General features: G+C 43.0%; 1 protein-coding gene across 1 annotated transcript in view; it reads right to left on the reverse strand.

Moving 5' to 3' along the window:
• Positions 1 to 26,757, reverse strand: part of dctn6 (dynactin subunit 6) — a 77,261-nt gene that overhangs the window by 17,252 nt on the left and 33,252 nt on the right. Inside the window, exons 4-5 of the mRNA XM_068041850.1 lie at positions 25,963 to 26,051; positions 15,537 to 15,584 (exon numbers count right to left, since the gene is read on the reverse strand). Of these exons, the coding sequence (XP_067897951.1) occupies positions 15,537 to 15,584; positions 25,963 to 26,051 (137 nt within the window). The remainder of the gene's footprint in view (positions 1 to 15,536; positions 15,585 to 25,962; positions 26,052 to 26,757) is intronic.

Below are 26,757 nucleotides of genomic sequence, written 5' to 3' on the forward strand. Positions count from 1 at the left end.
CTACTAGAATTCTTCGAGGATGTAATTAAAGAATTGATGAGGGGGAGCCAGTGGATGTGGTTTATTTTATTTGGACTTTCAGAAGGCTTTCGACAAAGTCCCACATAAGAGATTAGCATGTAAAATTAAAGCACATGGGATGGGGGTAGTGCATTGCGATGGACAGAAAATTGGTCGGCAGACAGGAGACAAAGAGTAGGAATAAGCAAGTCTTTTTCTGAATGGCAGGCAGTGACTAGTGGGGTTCTGCAGGGATCGGTGCTAGGACCCCAGCTATTCACAATATATATTAATGATTTGGATGAGGGAACTAAATGTAATATTTCCAAATTTGCAGATGACACAAAACTGGGTGGGAGGGTGAGTTGTGAGGAGGATGCAAAGGTGCTTCAGGGTGATTTGGACAAGTTGAGCAAGTGGGCAAATGCATGGCAGATGCAGTATAATGTGGATAAATGTGAGGTTATCCACTTTGGCAGCAAAAACAGGAAGGCAGATTATTATATGAACGGCTATAAACTGAGAGAGGGGAATATGCAACGAGACCTGGGTGTTCTCGTACACCAGTTGCTGAAGGTAAGCATGCAGGTGCAACAGGCAGTAAAAAAGGCAAATGGTTTGTTGGCCTTCACAGTGAGAGGATTCGAGTACAGAAGCAGGGGTGTCTTGCTGCAATTATACAGGGCCCTGGTGAGGCCACACCTGGAATATTGTGTGCAGTTTTGGTCTCCTTATCTGAGGAAGGATGTTCTTGCTATAGAGGGAGTGCAGCGAAGGTTTACCAGACTGATTCCTGGAATGGCAGGACTGACGCATGAGGAAAGATTGAGTCGGTTAGGATTATATTTGCTGGAATTCAGAAGAGCAAGGGGGATCTCATAGAAACCTATAAAATTCTAACAGGATTTGACAGGATAGATGCAGGAAGGATATCCCCGATGGTGGGGGAGTCCAGAACCAGGGGTCATAGTCTAAGGATATGGGGTAAACCTTTCAGGACTGAGATGAGGAGAAATTTCTTCACCCAGATAGTGGTGAGCCTGTGGAATTCGCTACCACAGAAAGCAGCTGAGGCCAAAACATTGTATGTTTTCAAGGAGTTAGATACAGCTCTTGGGGCGAAAGAGATCAAAGGATATGGGGAGAAAGCAGGAACAGGTTACTGAGTTGGATGATCAGCCATGATCATAATGAAAGGCGGAGCAGGCTCGAAGGGCTGAATGGCCTACTTCTGCTCCTATTTTCTATGTTTCTATTGACAAAATTAATATGCCTCATTCTTGGAAGGTGGCGATTTTCATGACAGCGTGGTTTACCCAAGATGAAGGGTGTCATTGACTGCATGCATGTCACTTTGCAGGCACCGTATGTTAACTCTATGTCAACCACAAAGAATTCCACTCCCTCAACATCCAGCTGGTGTGCAACCGCTTGCATTGAATCATGCAGATCAATGCCCGGTATCTTGGTAGCAGTCATGATGCCTTCGTTCTGCACCAGTCCACTGTGCCATCCATTTTGAGCCACTACAACAAACCAAAGGATGGCTACAGGGCAATGAGGGCTATCTGCTGATGACATGGCTCATGGCTCTGGTGCTCAACCCATGCCCACATCCACAGCATGCATACACTGAAAGCAGTGCTGCCCCAGGAAATGACAGCAGATGATGATTCTGCTGCCTGGAACATTTTGGAGGCGCCTGGCTGAGTGCATGTCAATATTCATGGTGGTTTGCTGCATGCTGCACAAGCTCGCCATCATAGGGTGGCAGCCCTTGCTATCAGCTACATGGCAAGCAGCTATGGAGCAGGAGGACAAAGAGGAGAAAAGGAGAAAGAGATAAGGCAACCTCGCTGGCTGGGATGTCTGTGAAGAACTCATTCAACTGCAATACTGATAACCCCAATCCCAATTCCTCATTCACCAACACTCCCACATTTTGGAGTTGTGCGATTTTATGTAGGTAACAGAGTCTCGGCGACAGGCTGAACAGCCAGCGAGAGCCCGCGTCACCTTCTTTGGGGAAGGCCCACTGCATTATGTGCCAATATAAAGCGACAATCCCTCCCCAGGATTAAGGACCCCAGTAACGGAAGTCCTGTCTGCTGACAACTGCCGGCCTCTCGTTTACTGAGCAGCGCCACCATTGAGGTGGTGGCAGCTATCGGTAATGCACCCACCGGAGGCCCAGGATCATTGAGGGACCCAGGCCACAGGTGAGTCATGGCAAGAGGGGTTTCACAGGGTGGAGATCGCGGGGCAGGGGGTTGTAGGGGAGTCAGCAGCAAGGGCAGGAGGGGTGGCTCTCAGCACCCATCCACCACCCACCCCCCACCCCCAACCCGATGCCAGTTCCCTCGATCAGGCATTAAGTGAATGAGGGACCGCCACCTTTTTAAGCAGTGCATTCCAGATCACAACCACTCACTGCATAAATGTTTTTCCCCAAGTTGCCAATGACTTTAAATCTGTGTCCTCTGGCTCTCGATCCTCCCGCCCATGGGAACAGTTTCACTCTACTCTGTCTAGACCTCCTCTATCCTCTTTTGACCTCCTCTTTTGAACTCCTCTATAAAATCTCTTCGCTCTAAGGAAAACACAAGATTCTCCAATCTATCCACGTAACTGATGTCCCTCATCCCCGGAACCGTTTTGCAAATCTTTTCTGCATCCTCTCTAAAGCCTTCACATCCTTCCTAAAGTACAGTGCCCAGAGTTAGAAACAATACTCCAGTTGAGGCTGAACCAGTGTTTTATAAAGGTTCATGTTAATTCCCTTACTTTATACTCTATGCCCCTATGTCTATGCTCTATGTAAAGCCCAGGATCCAGTAAACCTTTTTAATTGTTTTCTCGACCTGCCCTGCCACCTCCAACAATTTATGCACTCTCTTTTATTTAATATTGGCTCTCTTTTTCTTCCTACCAAACTTTATCTCGTTGCATTTCTCTGCGCCAAATGTTATCTCCCACGTGTCTGCCTATTCCACCAGCCTGTCCATGTCCTCTTCAAGTCTATAGTTATCCTCCTCATGGTTCACTACACTTATATGTCTGCAAATTTTAAAATTGTTTTAAAAGGTTCACGTCATCAATAAATACCAAGAAAAGCAGTGGTACTTGTACTGACCCTGGGGAACACCTTTCACCAGTCCAAAAAACAACTGTTCACCACTATTCTGTTTCTTGTCACTTAGCTAATTTCATATCCATGCAGCAACTGTCCCTTTTATTCCATGAGCTTCAATTTAGCAGGCAAGCCTATTATGTGGCACTTTACCAAACACCTTTTGAAAGTCCATATGCACCACATAGCATTACCCTCATCGACCCTTTCTGTCACCTCATCATAAAACTCAATCAAGATAGTTAAACACAATTTGCCTTTGACAAGTTCAAGCTGACTTTCATTAATTTATCCACACTTGTCCAAGTGACTGTTAATTTTGTCCCGTATCATCATTTCTAAAAGTTTTCCCACCACTGAGGTTAAATTGACATGCCTATAATTGTTCGGTGTATCTTTACACCCTTTTTTGGACAAGGGTGTAACTTTTGCAATTCTCCAGTCCTCTAGTACCAACCCGGTATCTAATGAGGATTGGAAGATTATGGCCAGTACCTCCGCATTTCTTGCACTTTCCTCAGCATCCTCGGATGCATCCTATCTGATCCTGGTGACCTTTCAACTGTAAGTACAGCCTGACTTTCCAGTACCTCTTCTAATAAATTTTAGCCAATCCCACATCTCAACGACCTGCTCTTTCATTATGACTATGGCAGCATCTTCTTCCTTCGTAAAGACAGATGCAAATTACTCACTGACGACCTCAGCCAAACCCTCTGCCTTCATGGATAGATCTTTTTTGGTCCCTAAACAGCCCAACCCCTCCTCTTACTATCCTTTTCATACTTACATACCCCTGTAAGGGACTTTTGGGTTCCCTTCCATGTTAGCTGCCAGTCCCTTCTCATACTCTTTATCCCTCTTACTGCCTTTTTCACTTCCCCACTGAACTTTCCATATTCAGCCTGGTTCTCACTTGCATTATTAACCTGACGTCTTTCATATTCAACCTTTTTCTGCTTCATCTTACACTCTCTTTTGTCATCCAGGGAGCTCTGGCTATTCCTCAAGGGAACGCACATCAACTGTATTCAAACCGACTCCTCTTTAAATGCAGCCCATTGTTTGACTGCAGTTTTGCCTCCCAATCTTTGATTTCAAGTTATCCAGGATAGATCTGTTCTCAACCCACTGAAATTGGCCCTCCTCCAATTAAGTATTTTTACTCTAGCTTGCTCCTTGTCCTTTTCCTTAGCTAATATTCCCCTACTGACACTTGGTCCACTTGACTCACCTCATTCCCCAGAACCAGATCCAGCAATGTCTCCTTTCTTGTTGGGCCAGAAACATACTGACCAAGAAAATTCTCCTGAACTAATGTCAGAAACTATTCCATCTCTCTGCCCTCTACACTATTGCCATCCCAGTTTATATCAGGATAACTGAAGCCCCCCATTAGCACGACTCTATAGTTCACGCACCTCTCTAATTTCCGTGCAAATCTGTTCTTCTATATCTTTCCTACTAGTTGGTGGCCAATAGAATACATTCAGCAGTGTAAGGGCACCCCAATTATTTCTTAACTCTAACCAATAGATTCTGTCTTTGACCTCTCCAGGACATCCTCTCTCTCCACCACTGTAATATTCTCCTTGGTCAATACTGTCATCTCTACTCCTTCCTTTCCTTCCATATCTTTCCTGAACACGTTGTATCCGGGAATATTTAATACCCGGTCCTGTTCTTTTTCAGCCAGGTCTCCGTTATTGCCACAATATCATATTCCCATGTGGCTATTTGTACCTGCACCTTACCAACCTTATTTATCCCCAAATTTTGTGCATTTACACACTTGCACTGTGGACCTGATTTATACCTTCTCGCATTCTCTCTGAGTCTGACCCCAGCTAACACCTTACTACTTCTTACTCTAGTACTATGTGTCGCACTTAATTATTCGTGCACCATGTTTTTCCTTTCTACCAATACATCCAGGTGCTCATCACCCTGCCAAAAAGGTTTAAACCCTTTCCAGCAGCATTAGTAAACCACCCCATGAGGATACCGGGCCTGGCTTGGTTCAGTTGCAACCTGTCCGGCCTGTACATATCCCATCTCCCATCTCCCCAAGAACTGGTCCTAATTTCCGAGGAATCTAAAACCCTCCCCCCTGCACCACCTCTCCAGCCATGCATTTATCTGCTCTATTCTCCTATTTCTGTGCTCACTACTGCATGGTACTGGGAGCAATCTGGAGATTACTACCTTTGAGATCCTGTTTATTAATTTCTTTCCTAGTTCCCTAAATGCTGCCTGCAGGACTTCATCCCTCTTTCTACCTATATCGTTAGTACTGATATGGATCTCTGGCTGTTCACCTTCAGAACCTTCTGCAGCTGTTCAGTGACCTCCTGTACCTTGGCACCAGATAAGCAAAATACCATCCAGGAATCACGACTGTGGCTACAGAAACACCTGTCTGTCCCCTTAATTATTGAACCCTCCCATCATTATTGCTTTTCCAATCTTCCTTCTCCCTCCACCCCCCACATACAGCTCCTCCAGCCGACGGCACTTCCTGCACATGCACTTGTTCAGGACACAAGAAGCGTCCTGAGTTCTCACATAGCACAAGATATGCTTTCAATGGGACTGAGGTGCCCTGCCATGCCTCTATTTATTAAACTATAAGTTTATTTCTTTTAAGTTAGTCATGACGTACAAAAAATACTTTCCAGTTACTCACCAATCAACTCCTTTCCTTGTATTGATGACAGTTTTGGTGTTTTCTTACATCTCCCTCCCTAATGCTCACTCTCAATTCAACTTAGCTTCTTTTTTTAAAAAGTTTTCTACCCAATTTCTTGATCTAGGTTAAGTTATTGGCAGGTTGCCTTAAATATTTAACTGTAAACTTAACCTCGCTGGCCCTCCTTGGGCTGTGAGATCACTTTGCAATTTTTCCTGCTGTACCATTCACCTCTCTCTACTGCTCTGCGCGCATCTGTTTAAATCCTTGGGTCTGCTCCCGTGGCACTCTTCGCCCTCATGATTCTCAACCTTGTGCATTGCCTTAGTGCCCTTTACCTATCCTAGTGCCCTTACACAGTGTCACCCAGTGACTGCAGCATGGCTGACGGCAGGCTATTGCTTCTCAGTGGAGGAGACTGCAGATTGCCTTGGAGCATGACCTCTAACAGCTCTGGATCTAGAAGGCCCGGCTTCAGAATGCATCACTTTGGCATGGGCGGTAGTAGATTGGCTGGCTGGCAGACAGGCAACAGCAAGGGTACTGGCACAGTAGCAGTATTGGAAAGACGAATGCTATCTTCCTGCGAGGACAGCAGGCTTGTGCTCATGCCCTCTAACCCAAGGTGCGCCTTAGCAATCCTAGTAATCTGCTGGAGGACAGATTGCTGAACTGCACGTCCCTTTGCATAGCCACAGCCGTGATGGCAGCAGTCTGAGCTTGCAAGACAGAAGTCTGAGCTTCTATCACAGCATTCAGATGTTGGGCTATTACTACTAAGGCTGCAATGGAAGTTGAGGCATCAGCTACCAGACACTGCAACATGGTTGAGTGTGGAAATGGAGTTGGCCACCCCTTCCATATTGCAAGTGATGGGCTCCAGGTTCGGCATAAATCCCTGCGCCAAGTTGGTGCCAAATTCGTCCACGGTCCTCATCATTCACCACAGGCTTTTTGGTAAGCTTCCCAATGCTTCAAGCATTTTGTTATAGATATGGGATGTAGTAAAATAGCGGTTATGTTACTAGACTATTAATCTAGAGGCCTGGACTACTGACCTGCAGATATGACTTCAAATGCCACCATGGCAGCTGAGGAATTTAAATGTAAATTAATTAAATAAATCTGGAATAAAAAGCTAGTATCAGTCCTGGTTACTACATAGCTACCGGATTGTTGTAAAAACACAGCTAGTTCACTAATGTCCTTTAGGAAGGAAATCTGCCATGCTTACCCGGTCTGGCCTTTATGTGACTCCAGACCGACAGCAATATGGTTGACTTAACTGCCCTGTGAAATGCCCTAGCAAGCTGCTCAGTTGTTAAGGTGGCTCACCACCACCTTCTCAAAGGCAATTAGGGATAGGCGATAAATGCAGGCTTTGCAAATGTCGCCCTCATCCTGTGAATGAATTTTTTAAAAATTCAGCGGTCTTCTGTAGGCTGCCCTATTGAAGTGCTCATCTCAGTCCTCTGCACCAGAACCCACTAGTACCTGTACTACATCCTTTCCCCCGCCCTGTCTCTCACCACATGCAGATCCCGCCTCTCTACTCTCCTCTAAATTATGCAGTTATCAGCATCTGAGCTGATAGCTGCGAGTGTGAAATCGAGTGATGGGGTGCGTCTTCATAATCACTGTCTTCTTGCTATTCCTCTATTGCCTGACCAGGTTTCACTTATTGCCTATCTGAAAGGAAAAAGACACATTTGAAACTCATCTCCATTTACTTGCCTTTGATTCATATCCATTGATATCCTTTTGCTAATAAAACTCTGTCAAGGGTAAGGTTGTAGTGCAGCGAGTTAAGAGGTGCATGCGTACACAATCTGCAGCTTGTAAATCTTAAGAGATTGTGGGATGAGGAGATTTAGCTGAGGATACCATCATCTTCGACAGTTTCAGCCCTGCCACTGGCAATGGCCTCAGCAATGAGTGTGCCAATAATATCTAGCACCATCTCCACCATGGAGGTTAAGACCTTCAGCCGCATCTATCCCCCTCTGGTTAACTCCTGCTGCATCCAGTTGTGCGCCACCTTGTACTGCGGAAGAGTTGGAAGTGTCAGTGAGTGTCGTACAATCTGTTTAGTGATGTGGCTGTCATGGTTGAATATCTGGCAGTGTGTGCAAGCTGTGAGATGTGGATGTGAGGCTTGCAGCAGTGCTAAGTGTGTGAGGTGATGGGGGTGTGGTTAGTTGAGCAATGTCTGAGGCTAGTTGTGCAGTTGGGATGATATGGCATTTCAATATGCATTCAGTGACCTTGAACACTCGTGTGAGGTCACTGAACGTCTTGCGAGACTGCATCCAGGTCCTCAGGGCTTGAGTCCTGGCATTGACCTCCACAACTATCTGTTACACTGCCTTCTTAGCGTGTGTCTGGACAGCCTTCTGCAGATACAGTACATATCCCTTCCTTTTCACCCGCTTCACCAAGGACTTTAATGCATTGTCCAAAAATGCTGAAGCCTGCTCTCTCCCAAGCTGGACCATTCTTCAATGTTTCCCAGGTCACAGTCAGTTACTGCATGACTGCAAGCACCTGCTCCAACTACATCTCTTTAATGGGTGCAGGCTAGCTTTAAGTGGTGCTAACCACCCATGATATTGGCCCCCTGCCAAACATCCGTGCGCTTAATACTGGCTGGATGCTGAAATCACTGAAATCAGCAGGCAGCACAAAGTTGGCATGCTCTGCATTACAATCACCAGGCGCTGGTTAATCGTGCATCACGATCCTCGTGCCTGTTTTCAAGGGCTATCGGCATTAGCCCCTTTGTGTCTAGTGCATGTATAGGTGTTGCATATCGTTGACTCAAATTTCATATCCATAAATTAGCAACAAAGGAGGGTTGGGGTGGGTGGGGCGGGTTTGACTTCAGATGGGCTGGAAGGAAGATCCAGAGCTGAACACTCTCACCAAACCTAATCCTTGCTACAGCCACCACTAGAGCAACTCATAAAGGCCTTCAAGTTGGCACTAAATTTGATATTAAGGAAATCCAGTACAAGTATAATTTTCTGCTCTAAAGCAAGGTAAATAGTTCAAACAAAAAAAAGTATGTCCCCTGCATTTTTTCCTTTCAGGAGTAAGTATTAAGAACATGGTAACAGGAGGCAGCCATTCAGCTCAAGTCAGTTTTGCCATTCTATAAATCGTCATGGCTGATTTGAAACTCAAATCCATTTACTTGCCTTTGATTCCTATCCATTGATATCCTTTGCTAACAAAACTCTGTCAATCCAAGGCTTGAAAATTTTAATTTACCCACCATTCAGTCTTTTTGAAGTAAGATTTCCAGACTTCCACTGCTAAATGGCTTGCTCTAATTTTAAGATTGTGCCCTCAAGAGAATACAAGCTATGTTTACCCAGCCTACACTTTAACCCTTTAAGCCTTGGTATCATTCTCATGAATCTGTGCTGTACCCCCTCCAAGGTGCCTTCCTAACGTGCACTGCCCAGAACTTAATTTAGTATGTCAGATGGGGTCTGACCAAGGCTTTTTACACTTATGGATTAGAATAAGAGTGAAATTGTCTTACTGCAATTGTATAGGACCTTGATGAGACCACATCTAGTGTAGTGTGTACAGTTTTGGCCTCCTTACATAAGGAAGGATATACTAGTTTTGGAGGGAGGCAAATAAAGGTTCCTTGGATGAGAGAATTATCTTAGGAGGAGAGATTGAGTGGAATGAGACTATATTCCCTGGAATTTAGAAGAATGAGAGGTGATTTCATTGAAACATATAAGGTTCTTAAAGGGTTTGATTGGGTAGATGCTGGAAGGATGTTTTCCCCTGGCTGGGGAATCTACAACTAGAGGTCACAGTCTCAGAATAAGGGGTCAGCCATTTAGGACTGAGTTGAGGAGAAATTTCTTCACTCAAAGGGTTGTGGATTGTTGGAATTCTCTACCCCAGAGGGCTGTAGACGCTCAGTTGTTGAACATATTCAAGACAGAGATCATAGGAACATAGGAGCAGGAGCAGGTCATTCAGCCCGTCGAGCCTTCACCGCCATTCAATACGATCATGGCTGATTATCCACTTCAATGCCTTTTTCCCACACTATCCCCACACCCCTTTATGTCATTGGTATTTAGACATCTGTCAATCTCTACTTTAAACATACTCAATGACTGAGCTTCCACAGCCATCTGGGGTAGAGAATTCCAAACATTCACAACCCTCTGAGTAAAGAAATTTCTCCTCATCTCTGTCCTAGGTGGCTTTCCCCTTATCTTGAAATAGTGTCCCCTGGTTCTAGACTCCCCAACCAGGGGAAACATCTAACCTAGCTGCATCTACCCTGTCTATCCCTTTCTGTATTTTGTAGGTTTCAATTCGGTCACCTCTCATTATTCAAAACTCTATAGAATACAGGCCCAGTTTCCCCAATCTCTCTTCATAGGAAAGACCCGCCATCCCAATAACAAATCTGGTGAACCTTCGTTGCACTTCCTTTATGGCAATAATATCCTTCCTAATGTAAGGGACCAAAACTGCACACAGTACTCCAGGTGCGGTCTAACCAAGGTTCTATACAATTGAAGCAACACTTCATTATTCCTGTACTCAAATCCTCTTGTGATAAAGGCTAACATACCATTGGCCTTTTTAATTGCTTGCTGCACCTGCATGTTAGCTTTCAGTGACTTATTGACGAGGACACCCATGTCCCTTGTACATCTACACTTTCTAATCTCTTACCATTTAAGAAATACTCTGCACCTCTGTTTCTCCTACCAAAATGGATAACCTCACATTATTCCACATTATATTCCATCTGCCACCTTCTTGCCCACTCACTAAATCTGTCTAAATCCCCTTGAAGCCACTTTGCATCTTCCTCACAACACACATTCCCACCTAGTTTTGAGTCATCTGCGAGCTTGGAAATGCTACATTTGGTGCCCACATCCAAATCATTGATATGTATTGTGAACAGATGGGGCCCAAGTACTGATCCTTGCAGTAACTCACTAGTCACAGCCTGCCAACGCGACAATGAGCCGTTTGTTCCTGCTCTCTGCTTTCTGCCTGTTAAACAATCCTTAATCCATGCCAGTATATTACCCTCCTATCCCACGTGCTTCAATTTTGCTAACCAACCTCCTGTGGGGGACTTTATCAAAAGCCTTCTGAAAATCCAAGTACACCACGTCCACCAACTCCCCTTTATCAATTCTGTTAGTAACATCCTCAATAAACTCCAACAGGTTTGTCAAACATGATTTCCCACTCATAAATCCATGCTGACTCTGCCCAATCAGATCATTATTATCCAAGTGTCCACTTAGCACATCCTTTAGAATAGATACTAACATTTTCCCTCCTACTGATGTAAGGCTAACAGGTCTGTAGTTCCCCGTTTTCTCTCTCTCTCCCTTCTTAAATAGTGGGATGACATTTGCTACCTTCCAATCTGCAGGAACCGCTCCAGAATCTCTAGAATTTTGGAAGACGATCACCAATGCACCCACTATCTCCAAAGCTACCTCTTTCAACACTTTGGGATGTAGAATATCAGGTCCTGGGGACTTATCAACCTTCAGCCCCATCAATTTCTCCAATACAACCTTCTTACCAATACTAATGTCCTTCAATTCATAATTTTCCCTCGTCTCTTGAATCTAATTCTGGGAGATTTCTTGTATCTTCCTTAGTGAAGACAGACACAAAGTAATCATTTAGCTTCTCTGCCATATCTCTCTTCCCCATTATAAATTCTCCTGACTCTGCCTGTAATGGACCCACATTTGTCTTAACCAAACATTTCCTTTTTATGTACTTACAGAAGCTTTTACAGTCTGTTTTATGTTTTTTGCTAGCTTACACTCATTCTATTCTCCCTTGATCAGTTTCTTGGTTCTCCTTTGCTGTACTTTAAAATCCTCCCAATCTTCAGGCTTACTACCATTTCTGGCAATTTTATAGGCCTTTTCTTTCAATCTTATACAATCCTTAAATTCCTCTGTTAGCCATGGTTGACTGACTTTACTTTTGGTGTTTGTGCCTTGAAGGAATGTAATAATTCTTTGAAGACTATCCATTGCCTATGCACTGTCATACGTTTTAATGTATTTTCCCAATCCACCTCAGCCAATTTGCCCCTCCTACCTTCATAATTTTCTTTGTTCAAATTTTCCTTTGTTCAAATTTAACACCCTGGCTTCAGACTGAAGTATCTCACCTTCAAACATCATATACAATTCTATCATATTATGGTCACTCATCCCTACAGATTCTTTTACAAGATTATTATCTAGCCCTTTCTCATTACATAATACTAGATCTAAAATAGTCTGTTCTCTAGTCAGTTCCTCAACATACTGCTCTGGAAAACCATTCCTAACACAGTCCAGAAACTCTTCCTCCACAGCATTGGTGCTCAATAGGTTTACCCAGTCTATGTAAAGATTGAAGTCACCCATGATTATACATGCTTCTCTAATCTCCTGATTAATACTATGCCCCACACTACCACTATTGTTTGGTGGTCTATAAACAACTCCTACCAATGTTTGCTGCCCCTTGTTGTTTCTTAGCTCGACCCAAACAAATTCCAAATTTTGCTCTTCCAATCTGAGATCCTCCCTTACGAATATATTGATCCCATCCCTTTTCCTTTTTACCTGTCCTTCCTAAATGTCAAATATCCTTGAATATTCAGTTCCCAGTCTTGGTCTCCTGTAGCCACGTTTCCATAATGGCAATTAGATCATACCCATTTACCTCTATTTGTGCCTTTAAATCATCCAGCTTATTGCAAATGCTGCGTGCATTCAGGTAGAGTGCCGTTAACCTTGTCTTCTTGACATTATTCTGTATTCTAAACCTAGTTAATGTTTGCCTTTGTTTTGCCTGCCTTATAGATCAATAGATTTTTGGATACTAAGGGAATTAAGGGATATGGGGATAGTGTGGGAAATTGGAATTGAGGTAGAAAATCAGCCATGATTGTAATGAATGACTGGACATGCTCAAAGGGCCAAATAACCCACTCCTGTTTCCATTTCTTAAGTTCTTACTTTTCCTATTTATCCCACCTCCTTTGAATAAAAGGCCACCATTCCATTAGGTTTTCTGGATTACTTTTTGTGCCTATTCGCTCGCTTTTAATGATTTGTGTGCATTGACACCCAAATCACTTTGCTCCTGCATAGTTCATAGTCTCTTGCCATGAAGAAAATATTCCGATTTGTCTTTCTTGGATACAAAGTGATGACCTCCCACTTAGAACTCCATCTACCGTTTTGCCTACTCTAAGTCCCCTTACAAATTCCAAAACCTATATATCCTAACTTCTTGACATTTGCAAACTTGTATATTCAAGACTTTACTCCTTCCTCCAAGTAAGAGTGTGTATATATTATCTATTTTTTTATATATCTACATGAAACGCTGAGGCCCCAGTACTAGATTCTGGGTACCAGAGTACATTCCCTTCATCCTCACTCTTACTCCGAGCTCCAACCAACTGCCAACCCATATCATTAGGTTAAAACCACATCAAATTGGAGGCAATGAGTTATAGAATCTTACCATGATGGTTCTTTGAAAGAGCTATCCAATTAGTCTCACTCCTCTGCTCTTTCCCCATAGCCCTTGCAAATTTTTCTTTTGCAACTATTTTGGAAGTTACTAATGAATCTGTTTCCACCAATCATAAGCAATATATTCACAATCACTTCAGGGCAGACAGTGGCGTAGTGGTAATGTCACTGAACCAGTAATCCAGAGACCCATGCCTGGGGACATGGTTTCAAATCCCACCATGGAAGCTGGTGGAATATCAATTCAATTTATTAATACAAATCTGGAATTGAAAGCTAGTCTCAGTAATGGTGCCACAAAACTATCAATTGTTGTAAAAACCCATCTGCTTCACTAATGTCCTTTAGGAAAGGAAATCTGCTGTCCTTACCTCATCTGGCCTACCTGTGATTCCAGACCCACAGCAATGTGGTTGACTCTTAACTGCCCTCTGAATTGGCGTAGCAAGCCACTCAGGTGTCAAGGCAAATTAGGGATGGGCAACAAATGCTGACTTTGCCAGCGACGCCCACATCCCATGAAATAATATTTTAAAAATCATAACTTGCTGAGTAAAAAAAGTTTATTTTCATCGCCCTCAGGTTTTTTTTGCCAATTATCTTAAATCAGTGTCCTCTGGTTACCAACCCACCTGCCAATGGAAACTGTTTTTTCTTGTTTACCACCATCAAAACTCCTCATAATTCGAACATCTCTATTAAATTTTTTCTTAACCTCCTCTGCTCCAAGAACAATCCCAGCTTCTCTAGTCTCTCCACATAACTGGTACCATTCTATCACTGGCATCCTTCCAAAAGTAGAATAATCTAATTGAAACAAAGGTTTAACATAATTTCCCTGCTTTAGTGCTATATGCCACTGGGCCAAAGTTTCCCATAATGGAGTACAATTTTTCAATCCAAAGGCACAATTCTCACATCTAGAGTTCTTTCAAAAATGATGACGAAAGTATCCACAATTCCTCACCCATTTCTTTTTAATATGCTGGATTGGTAACCATCAGATCCTGGAGATTTGTCTCTCTTATGTCCTATTATTTTCTCAACTACCATTTTTAAAATTTGTATTAAATCTCGTTAGTTCCTCCCCTTGACTTATTGAGAGGTTACCTTGTGCTACTGGTCTCCACCCCTTTGCTCCTAATGTGATGATGCAAAGTATTCATTCAAGTCTGCAATTTTCTTATTATCCATTATAGTCTCACCTGTCTGTCTTAATTAGCCAATATTCACCCTTACCATTTTTCTCTTTATATAAACGTTCACTGTTAGCTTCGCAAAGTTTCCAAGTTTTTTCACATTCCTTTTTGAACCTCATTACTTTCTTTATATCCCTTTGTTGCTTTTTACAGCTCTCCAAGTTCGCTGGATTTTCATGCTCCTTGTAATGTACAGAATTCTTATTTGGTAACTGTCCCCGCCCTACCTGGTGTATTTTTCAGACTTTTAGATCTATCACACCTTTATAAATGACAAGTCCATTTCAGTAAGGTCATTTGTCTAATGATTAATTATTTATCTATATTCCTTATTTTTTTCTTACATTTTATCGTGTGTAAATTCAAAACATTGCAGTGCTCACTAAATACTTGTTTCTGTGAAGATTTTTAAAATTCTGCCACTGAGGCTCAGACTACCTGAATTCATGTTACATTCAGCTGCTTGACTGAAATCAGTGCTCAGATAATTTCAATGGGATTATGAGGTGGAAGCGTACAGTCTTTAGCACTTGCAACTGAAGAAGCATTTTGATCCACCTGGTTAGGTCTCTGGTCTCTAATAGGTAAGGGATATGTGTGTGTGTGTCTGTGTTGTGTGTGCATGCGCACACACGTGTCTAAGGTGTTCTGATGTGGCAGATCAGCGGGCTAATCAGTTGCAAAGAACTAGCTAATGCTGACAGAAGGACAACACTGCCATCAATCCAGATTCCTGCTGATCTCTTACTTATCTGCAAAGATCTTCATATATAATTGAGAATTTGAACAACACGAGTTCAGGTATTCAAAATTCCACTGTATTTTGTTTTTCTTGAATTTTGAAATTTTCAGAACGAGACAGTAATACAGACCCACAACCACTGACCAATCTTATTGCAAAATTTTTGATCAGCCTGTTCTAGCAAAAAGATTAGAACTTAAAAAATTCTACTTACCTTTAGATTCAATTACATTGTTATCTCCAATCTTCAGAGCTTCAAAACCTGATAAGTACAGTTAAAGAAAACTACTTTTTTTCACTGATTTCTCATCATTTCAATCTTTCTCTTTCTAAGATAACTAGTCATCTGTGGCATTATTGCCTTAAGAACCATGTCCCTTTAAGATTTCAGTATGCTAATGAGCTAAGTACCAGGATGTAGTCATGTGACTACATGCCAGAGTCACTCTTCAACTATTAACACCGAGAGGAAGGTTCTGTTAATAGTTCACACTATACTGTACATGCTAGTTTAGCTGTTAATAAACCTGTTTAAAATATTCAACGAACTGGACTCCATGTATCTCATTTATGTTACACAAGACAACATAAAGAACTCATTACATCACCCTCAGGAAATGTCCACAGTGCCTTACAAGTACAGTTCACAGCTCTCCTTTTCCTCTCACCAGCTCTGAGACATAAGTGCAATTCCTAGTACTCACCTGCTGCCCTGGTTGAGATGAACCAACTTGGTGCAGATCAGATGTCAAATCTGGAACTCTCCTAAACTGTACAGTTATCACAGGGAGCTATTAGGGAACACCAAATATCTGAAGCAAAATTGTCAATAAATATTACCACTACATCCATTTATCTCCAATAATAATTACTAAATAGTAGTGCTTCAGACTTATATTTTAAACAAAAACTTAGAAACCTTGTCTCTATTGTATAAAAAAAACATTGATTAATGCATGAACCCATGAAAGATCAAAGGATTCAAAAGTGATAACTTTTTGTACTGAAATAACTGAAGCCAGAAATCAAAGAAAATTAAAGAATATTTGGCCAAGGGAAACAAAACTCATTATTTTGGATTTTATGAATCAAATAACTTTCTGGATAAAACAATTGCATCAACAATGACACATCCAAAATTTATCGATTATGCTGGTGCATAATTCCCAGCATTTACTTATTTTCTTTTTAGTTAAGCCTCCCTTAAAACTACAGCTTTAGAGCAATTCAACTATCTCTACTTTTGTGTAAAAGGGAAATTTTTCTTGGGACAAATACTGGATCAGTTAACATAGAAGGCTATAATGAAGAAGTATAGAAATTGTAGACATGCATTTGAAGTGATTTGGCAGAAGGCAGAGAACATCTAGCGAGAAATGAGAGAAAATAGCTTAATACAGAAGTTAATACCAATCTGTATTACTCAGATACAGGCTAACAGGATTTAGATTAGGTCCTTAGAATTATGTGAGCTAAGCATGACAAAATGTGTTTTAAAGTTTAGGGCAATTTAAGAAGAAAAGCAGATTCAAAGAATCTGTGTGACAATTACGGCTTGGGTTGGAGACAATGGGCTGAATTTTACCAGCCCCCTCGATGCCACGGTCGTGGCGCGGAGGCTGGTAAAATGCTGCAGGGAGAGACCCGCCTCGACGTCGAGAAGGACCCGCCGCATACTACCGGCAGCGGTGGGACCTCGATGCGGCCCTCTCGCTGCACGGCAACGGCGCCACTATAACATATGGTAATGATTACTTACCTATACTGATTATGCAGCCCGCCATCTCTCTACCGACAATGCCGTATTTAGTTGAATGGGTGGGCGTCACGTGCTATCCCGTTCATGATCTGAAAAGCCGGCGGGTCCTCACTCTGCATTACAAGAGGGAGGAGGGAGAGGGGATACACAGGGGTCTAAATCTGCATTCTTAAAGGGGGGGGGGGATATGCAGGGGTCTAACTCTGCATTCTGGAAGGGAGGAGGGAGGGGGGATACACTGGGGTTTAACTCTGCATTCTTAAAGGGAGGAAGGGTGGGGATATGCAGGGGTCTTCCTCTGCTTTCTGAAAGGGAGGGTGTCTGAGATTACTGGAGGGAAAGCTGTGCTATCATGAAGGGATGTACCGTGTGCCATCCTTCCGTTAACAGTGTACACTCTGTGTTCATGAGGGGGCTATGGCACACTAGGCACCTTGTGTGTGGGGAGGGTGCCAGAAAGGGCAGGGACATTAAGGTCTTATGGATGGTGGGGGCAATCGATTCAGATGGTAGGATCTTGATGTGGTCATGCTGTGCCACTCTGAGTGTTGGCCAAGATGAGCAATGCCATAGCACGCCACATAGTTGATTCAGGAAAGCAGCTGATGTACCTGTCAACACCAATCCATGCTCTGTCAGGAACCTTCGAATACATGCAGGGTTCAACTTTATTTATCACATGGAAATAGGTATGGCTCAACCTACATTGTGCGATCCTCTGCACGTGAGGATCCATATGCACCAGAGGCAATACCAAAAGGTAGGTGCAATCCACGTAGAGGCCCCCGGTTGTGAGCAGCAGCCCCCAAGGGAAGATTGCCATTGCATTTGCCGTGCATCTACAGGCCCCACATGACATGCCATCGAATGTCAGAGCACCAGTGTCAAAGGAAATTGCGCATATAGAGAGGGTGGTGACACGTTACTGTGCCCTGCTCACAGATGACCTGCAGCCCATGGGCTCTGGTGGAAATCCCATGCCTTTGTTCCTCATAGTGGCAGTGGTTCTCAAGCCTGATGCCTCTGCACCTTTTTAGGGGCCCACCAGAGACCTTAGTGGGGACACACAGTCAGCAGTGCACCGCTGCATCAGGGAGGTCACCGGAGGGTCAGTGAGGATGTCCATTGGTAGCTGAGTGATAGAGGCGTGGTGATTTGAGCAGTGGCCAAGGCTAGTGGTGCGGCTGATAGCATATGGCATCTGAAGATGCATTCACTGACTTTGACCACTCGTGTGAAGTTATTGAACTTCTTGCAGCATTGCATCCATATCCTTGGGCTTGGCTTCTGACACTGACCTCTATGTCTATTTCTTCCATCAGGAGGGCGTCCTTGACCCCAGCAGATACAGGATATCTCTCCTCTTTTCCACCTCCTCCACTAAGGCCTCCAATGCAGTGTCAGAAAACCTTGAAGCTGGTGCTCTCCTATGTTATGCCATTATTTACTGTTTCCTAGGTCAGATTCAGTTGCTGCACAACTGCCAACATCCACTCCAGCCCCTTTAAGAGGTGCAGGACTGCTTTAAGTGGTGCTAGGAAGTTACAATTTTGGGCCACCTGATGATGCACACAACCAATGAACAGCAGGGTCAGTGCTTGGCTACGCGCAACAATCATCAGCATGAAATTGATTTGCTGCCTACATTATACTAAACGTGCATGGGTTAATTGTGCATCGCAATTCCCGTGCCCACTTTCATGTGCTTTCCAATATAGCCCCTAATAAGCTCAAAGCAAATCACCTGACATTGCTTAGGAACTGTTCATCTGGAATACTGCCCTTTGGTTATCCTAATTCTAAGTAGATAAATATACTGCTTGCATGTACCACTCAGTGTGCTGACTTTAACCAAAACATCTGTCCGATATATACCTATCTCATGAGTTACTGGATTTTTAGCACCGCAGCCTCACAGCTCCAGCGACCCGGGTTCGATTCTGGGTCCTGTCTGTGTGGAGTTTGCAAGTTCTCCCTGTGTCTGCGTGGGTTTTCGCCGGGTGCTCTGGCTTCCTCCCACCACCAAAAGACTTGCAGTTGATAGGTAAATTGGCCATTATAAATTGCCCCTCGTAGAGGTAGGTGGTAGGGGAATATAGGGACAGATGGGGATGTTGTAGGGATATGGGATTAGTTAGGATTAGTATAAATAGGTGGTGGATGGTCGGCACAGACTCGGTGGGCCGAAGGGCCTGTTTCAGTGCTGTATCTCTAAATAAAAAAAAATAAATGGGGTCATAGGAATTAAAGCCCTAAGCCTGATCAGGTATAAAATCCAACAGCAAAAGCACTTAGAGTGAGAGAAAGCTAGCTAGAAATATAAAAATGGATAGGAAGAGTTTTTACAGATATTTAAACAAGAGTTAACAAAGGGGAGCGTTGGTCCCATAGAAAGTGAGTCTGGGGAATTGATAATGAAAAATAAGGAGATGGCAGATGAATTGAATAGGTATTTTGCATCTGTCTTTACTATAGAGGAAACAAGTAACATCCCAGAAATAGCTGTAAATCAGGAAATGAATGGGATGGAGGACCTCAAGAAAATTACAATCACCAGCAAAGTGCCACTGAGCAAACTGTTGGAGCTGTTAGCTGACAAGTCCTTAGGTCTTGATGGGCTTCATCCTAGGATCTTAAAAGAAGTGGCTAATGAGATAGTTGATGCGTTGGTTTTAATTTTCCAACATTCCCTAGATCCGGGGAAGGTTCCATTAGATTGGAAAATAGCCAATGTAACTCATTTATTCAAAAAGGGAGGGAGACAGAAAGTAGGCAACTACAGGTCAGTTAAATTAACATCTGTCTTAGGGAAAATGTTAGAAGCTATTATTAAAGACGTTATAGCAGGGCACTTAGAAAAATTCAAGGTAATCAGGCAGAGTCAGCATGGTTTTGTGAAAGGGGAATCACGTTTAACCAATTTATTGGAATTCTTTGAAGAAGTAACATGTGCTGTGATTAAGGGGAACCGGTGGATGTACTGTACTTAGATTTCCAGAAGGCATTTGATAAGGTGCCACCTCAAAGGTTATTGTGGAAAATAAAGGTTCATGGCGTAGGGAGTAACATTTTGGCATGGATAGAAGACTGGCTGGCTAACAGGAAGCAGAGAGAAACATAAATGGGCCATATTCTGGTTGGCAAGATGTAACGAGCAGTGTGCCACAGGGTTCAGTGCTTTTTACAATTTATACAAATGACTTGGATGAAGGGACTGAAGGTAGGGTTTCTAAATTTGCTGATGACACAAAGATAGGTAGGAAAGTAAGTTTTGAAGAGGACATAAGGAGCCTACAAAGGGATGTAGATAGGTTAAGTGAGTGGGCAAAGATTTGGCAAATGGAGTATAATGTGGGAAAATGTGAAATTGTCCATTTTGGCAGGAAGAATAAAAAAAGCATATTATTTAAATGGCGAGAGATTGCAGAGCTCTGAGATGCAGAGGAATCTGAGTGTCCTAGTGCATGAATCGCAAAAGATTAGTATGAAAGTACAGCACGTAATTAGGAAAGCTAAATAGAATGTTATCATTTATTGCAAGGGGAATTGAATACAAAAGTAGGAAGGTTATGCTTCAGTTATACAGGGTATTGGTGAGACCACATCTGGAGTACTGTGTAGAGTACTGGTCTCTTTATTTCTTTTCTTTTGGGCCTCCTTATCTCGAGAGACAATGGATACGCGCCTGGAGGTGGTCAGTGGTTTGTGAAGCAGCGCCTGGAGTGGCTATAAAGGCCAATTCTGGAGTGACAGGCTCTTCCACAGGTGCTGCAGAGAAATTTGTTTGTTGGGGCTGTTGCACAGTTGGCTCTCCCCTTGCGCCTCTGTCTTTTTTCCTGCCAACTACTAAGTCTCTTCGACTCGCCACAATTTAGCCCTGTCTTTATGGCTGCCCGCCAGCTCTGGCGAATGCTGGCAACTGACTCCCACGACTTGTGATCAATGTCACACGATTTCATGTCGCGTTTGCAGACGTCTTTATAACGGAGACATGGACGGCCGGTGGGTCTGATACCAGTGGCGAGCTCGCTGTACAATGTGTCTTTTTTTAAGGAAGGATGTAAATGCATTGGAAGCAGTTCAGAGGTTTACTAGACTAATACCTGGAATGGGCGGGTTGTCTTATGAGGAAAGGTTGCACAGGCTAGGCTTGTTTCCGCTGGAGTTTAAAAGAGTAAGAGGAGACATGATTGAAACATATAAGATCCTGAGGGGTCTTGACAGGGTGGATGTGGTAAGGATGTTTTCCCTGTGAGAGAATCTAGAACTAGGGGTCACTATTTAAAAATAAGGGGTCACCATTTAAGGCAGAGATAAGAAGAAATTTTTTCTATCAGAGGGTCGTGGGTCTTTGGCACTCTTCCTCAAAAGGCAGTGGGAGCAGGGGTGAAAGGTTATCAGGGATAGGCAAAGAATGTGGAGTTGAGGTTACAATCAGATCAACCAAGATCTTGTTGAATGGCGGAGCAGGCTCAAGAGGCCGAGTGGTCTACTCCTGCTCCTAATTTGTATGTTCATATCTTTGGATAACAGGAACATGCCATGAAAATGCCCATAAAAAGTCTAACAAATTGGTGGCACTGCCTGTTCGCTGCTGAAACTGAAATCCAGCCCAAAAGGATAGTTGCATTTCTCTATTTTCTAACTTGCCTTGCCTTTAAAGTATACTTTGAACTGAGAATAAGTTAGACCTTTTAAAGTAAAGGTCACAGGCCTTTACTTAACACATCTTCCAATTAGTTATTTTTAAATAAACTGCTTTGCACTTTCTAGAAAAATTCAAAGGATGCCAGTGGCCCCTGTACTAATAGTAGGAGAAAATAAATTTGGCTTCATCAATACTTTTGTGAGTATTAAAAAGCAAGAGAAACATATGAGCTGAAAAGGACAATCACATTTACAGAGGCTCTAGGTAAGGAGAGCACTGACCTTTCAGATCAAAGTATGCCCTACAAGCACAGAAAATAAGAAAATTAGGGAACTTTTAATAATTTTGCCATAATTTTTCCTTTCATTCTACTTGATATAGACAAGGAGGTGGACAACAGGCTTTCAAAAGCAAACAGCACATTCAGCAGACTCTACAAACAAGTGTGGAGCAACCACAACCTCAGAGCAAACTCAAAGTGTACAAAGCCATAGTCCTCACCACCCTTCTGTATGGTGCTGAGGCATGTGTCCTATACTGCCATCATGTACATCTTCTACAGTGCCTCCGCAACATCCACAAGATCCTCTAGCAGGACTACATCATAAACATTGAAGTCCTGGAAACAGCCAACATCACCAGCATCAAGGCCATCCTTCTGCAAAGGCAACTGTGTTGGTCAGGTCACGTTGCCCGGATGGATGACAGTCGCCTGCCCAAGACTGTGTTGTATAGAGAGATGACCACTGGTAAAAGGAACAGAGGGGCCCCATGCGAACGTTTCAAGGACTCCCTGATGAAGTCCCTCTCTGTGTGCCACATCGACTATAGCCAGTGGGAAACGCAGGCCATAGATCATGATGCCTGGAGATGCTACATCAGGAGTGCTTTGAGACTGAGCGAAGAACCAGCAGAAAAGAGAAAAGGAGGAGAAGGATAGATCCATTTGCCCCCAGCAGCAACTACACCTTCACTTGCAACCACTGCAGGAGAATTTGCCAGTCATGGATTGGCCAGACTAGCCACCTGTGGGCCTGAAACCAATGAGTACAACCTTCCTAAATTCTTCGTCTGCAAATAAATGCCAAGAGAAGAATATTCTGAACAAGGAAACTAATAACCAACAACTGGAAGATGAAGGTTCTTTGGAAGCATAATAAATGAACGATTATATTTTTTCAAGAGTCTCAACACTGGAGTAATTTCTTTTAAAACCTATACTCCTAATTCATATGTTGGTAATTTGCTGGTGCTTTCTCTTGTAATTGTGTCTTCACAATTAGCCACCACAACTGCTACAATGTAAGATTTTTATTTGGTGCCTACAATTCACAAAATGGAAATTAATTAGTCCCAGCTCCTCATGTTCTGAAGTTCATCCAAGAACCAAGAGTTCTGGCTACTTAAGCGGTACTGGCTGCTATGTGAGGCATGGGAGGAGATTGCAGGGGCTCTGACGCAAATTTTCAAATCCTCTCTAGCCACAGGGGAGGTGCAAGAGGACTGGAGGACAGCGAATGTGGTACCATTATTCAAGAAAGGTAGCAGGGATAACCAGGTAATTAAAGGCCAGTGAGTCTAACATCAGTGGTAGGGAAACTATTGGACAAAAATTCTGAGGGACAGGATCAATGTCCACTTGGAGAGGCAAAGATTAATCAGGGATAGTCAGCATGGCTTTGACAGGGGGAGATTGTGTCTAACAAATTTGTTTGAATTTTTCGAGGAGGTGACTAGGTGTGTAGATGAAGGTAAAGCAGCTGATGTAGTCTACATGGACTTCAGACAGGCTTTTGATAACCATGGGAGATTGGTCAAGAAGGTAAGAGCCAATGGGATCCAGGACAATTTGGCAAATTGGATCCAAAATTGGCATAGTGGCAGGAAGCAGAGGGTGATGTTCGAGGGTTGTTTTTGCAATTGGAAGTCTGTTACCAGTGGTGTACCGCAGGGATCAGTGCTGGGACCCTTGCTGTTTGTAATGTACATTAATGATTTAGACGTGAATATAGGAGGTATGATCAGTAAGTTTGCAGATGACACGAAAATTGGTGGTGTCGTAAATAGTGAGGAGGAAAGCCTTAGATTATGGGGTGATATAGATGGGCCGGTAAGATGGGCATCGGCAAAATCAGCAGCAAGCAGAACAAAACTTACTCCAAAGTTCTGTTCAAGCTGGTCAACAAGCACCTGCACATTTCTCCAGACAGGATGTACATCGTGTTCCAAGACCTGGATGCTGCTAATGTTGGCTGGAATAGCACCACCTTCTGATCCAGAGCATTCCTAAATGATGCAGTGACAGATGGAATTTAATACTGAGAGATGTGAGGTGATGCATTTTGGGAAGACTAACAAGATAAGGGAATATACAATTGATGGTAGGACCTTAGGAAGTAGAGAGGGTCAGAGGGACCTTGGTGTACTTGTCAATAGATCACTGAAGGCAGCAGCACAGGTGGTTAGGAAGGCATATGGGATATTTGTCTTTATTAGCTGAGGCATAGAATAGAAGAGCAGGGAGGTTATGATGGAACTGTATAAAATGCTAGTTAGGCCGCAGCTGGAGTACTGTGTAGTTCTGATCGCCACACTATAGGAAGGATGTGATTGCACTGGAGAGAGTGCAGAGGAGATTCACCAGGATGTTGCCTGGGCTGGAGCATTTCAGCTATGAAGAGAGACTTGATAGGCTAGGGTTGTTTTCCTTAGAGCAGAGAAGGCTGAGGGGGGACCTGATTGAGGTATACAAAATTATGAGGAGCACAGATAGGAAGAAACTTTTTCCCTTAGCGGAGGTGTCAATAACCAGGGGGGGGGGGATAGATTTAAGGCAAGGGGAAGGAGGTTTAGAGGGGATTTGAGGAAAAATGTTTTCACCCAGAGGGTGGCTGGAATCTAGAATACACTGCCTGAAGGAGTGGTAGAGGCAGGTACCCTCACAACATTTAAGAAGTATTAAGAAGACTACGGGCCAAATGCTGGAAAATGGGATTAGAATAGACAGGTGCTTGACGGCCGGCACGGACACAATGGGCCCCTATTTCTGTGCTGTATAACTCTATAACTATGACTCTATGACTGTTTAGCAGAATCTACAAAATCTGCTGTCTGTAAAAATGACCAATCAGAAGTTAATTTTTTAAGACTTCGAAAATAGTTGCACTATGGTTTTAACTTACTGTGCATTTGTTGAGCAGTAACTCACTTTAAATCACTGAAGTTTTAATAACTCTAATTAAAAGGATGCCACTCAACATTTGACTAGTATATAAAAGCAACATTATGCTAACCAAACAAAAAAGAACTTTGCCGACCTTCTGGAAATAACATTGATCTGAAATAAAGAATTAAGTTATCTTTGACTAGATTACAGTAATCAAATATCTTTAAACTAATACAACTACAGTGCATAGAGTCTGTGGCATAGTGGTAGTGCCACTGAACTCGTAATCCAGAGGCCCAGGGTAATAACATCGGGAAACAGGTTCAAATCCGACCATGGGAGCTGGCGGAATTTAAATTCAATTAACTAATACAAATCTGGAATTGAAAGCTAGTCTCATTACTGGTGCCATGAAACTATCAATTGCTGTAAAAACCCATCTGCTTCACTAATGTCCTTACCTTGTCTGGCCTGCATGTGACTCCAGACCCACAGCAATGTGGTTGACTCTTAACTGCCCTCTGAATTGGCCTAGCAAGCCGCTCAGTTGTGAAGGGTAATAAAGGATAGACAACAAATGATGGCCTTGCCAGCAACATCAACATTCCATGAAAGAATAAAAAAAAGGAAACAGACACCACATCAAAACAATTCTTGATTTTGCTTAATGTTCCACAAGATTACTATGGTTTGGAATTGAAGACACAATCTTCAGGGGTAACTGAGTTCTTAAAGATAACTGAACAGTTTGGTGATTTTAATCACAGAAATTTGCTGCACAAAGGTGGACCATTTGGCCCATCGTGTCTGTGCCGGATGTTAATTTCATATTAATTGTGTTTCTTTGTATGCAGGTAGACTTGTGCCCCTACAAATAGCCATAGACTTAAACTATGGCAGTGGGGGTAGGAGATGTATGCTTGTAACATGTGACTCTGTAAATAAATGCTTACAAAAGTGTGTAAATATTGTCTCCAGTTCTATCTTCACCAACTGGCTTTCTAGAATATTCACACTGGATACTGTGGTGGCAAATCGCGTTCATAATTATTTACAAGAAAGGATACGACACCCAACTTCAAATACATTGTTTGTTCCAATTGTCATAACTTTAGGTTCAATATCTTCCTTCTGACGCACAAGATTTTCAGGATAGCTGGAAGAAACAACAATTAGCAATTTTTATAAAAATCAGAAAGCAAAGGCTCATTAATTACTCAAAAGATAAACTGTCCTAAGGCATTTTTTGGGGGGTGGGGTGGAGCTTAAGAGGCAAAACTAAATAAAAAGAGTAAATGAGCGGACACTGAAGCAGTGACCGGAATTTTAGCCCCCACCGCACCACACCCACCCCCCCCCCACCCCACAACAGCGGGCTGGAAGCGAAGGGGTAGTAAAATTGAGTGGGAGGTGGGGGGTGCCGTTCCTAATGCCTTCCCACCCCTGCTGCAATTATACCAGGGGTGGTGGTGAGAAATGGCCCGCCTACCCCAGGCCAAACAAGGCCCTTACAATTAACTTAATATAAAAGCAAAATACTGCAGATGCTGGAAATCTGAAATAAAAACAAGAAATGCTGGAACCACTCAGCAGGTCTGGCAGCATCTGTGGAAAGAAAAGCAGAGTTAACTGTTCAGGTCAGTGACCCTTCTTCAGGACTGACAAATATGAGAAATGTAAAAGTTTTAAGCAAGTAAAATGGGGGATGGAGCAAGAGATAACAAAAGAGGTGTTGATAGGAGGTGGTCACAGAGAATAACTGACCAGAAGGTCATGGAACAAAGGCAAACGGTATGTTAATGGTGTGCTAAAAGACAAAGCGTTAGTATAGAGAGGGTGTAAATTGACTGTAAAGCACAAAG

The sequence above is a fragment of the Heterodontus francisci genome, chromosome 1 (genome assembly GCF_036365525.1).
Source record: "Heterodontus francisci isolate sHetFra1 chromosome 1, sHetFra1.hap1, whole genome shotgun sequence".
In the NCBI taxonomy this organism is placed as follows: domain Eukaryota; kingdom Metazoa; phylum Chordata; class Chondrichthyes; order Heterodontiformes; family Heterodontidae; genus Heterodontus; species Heterodontus francisci.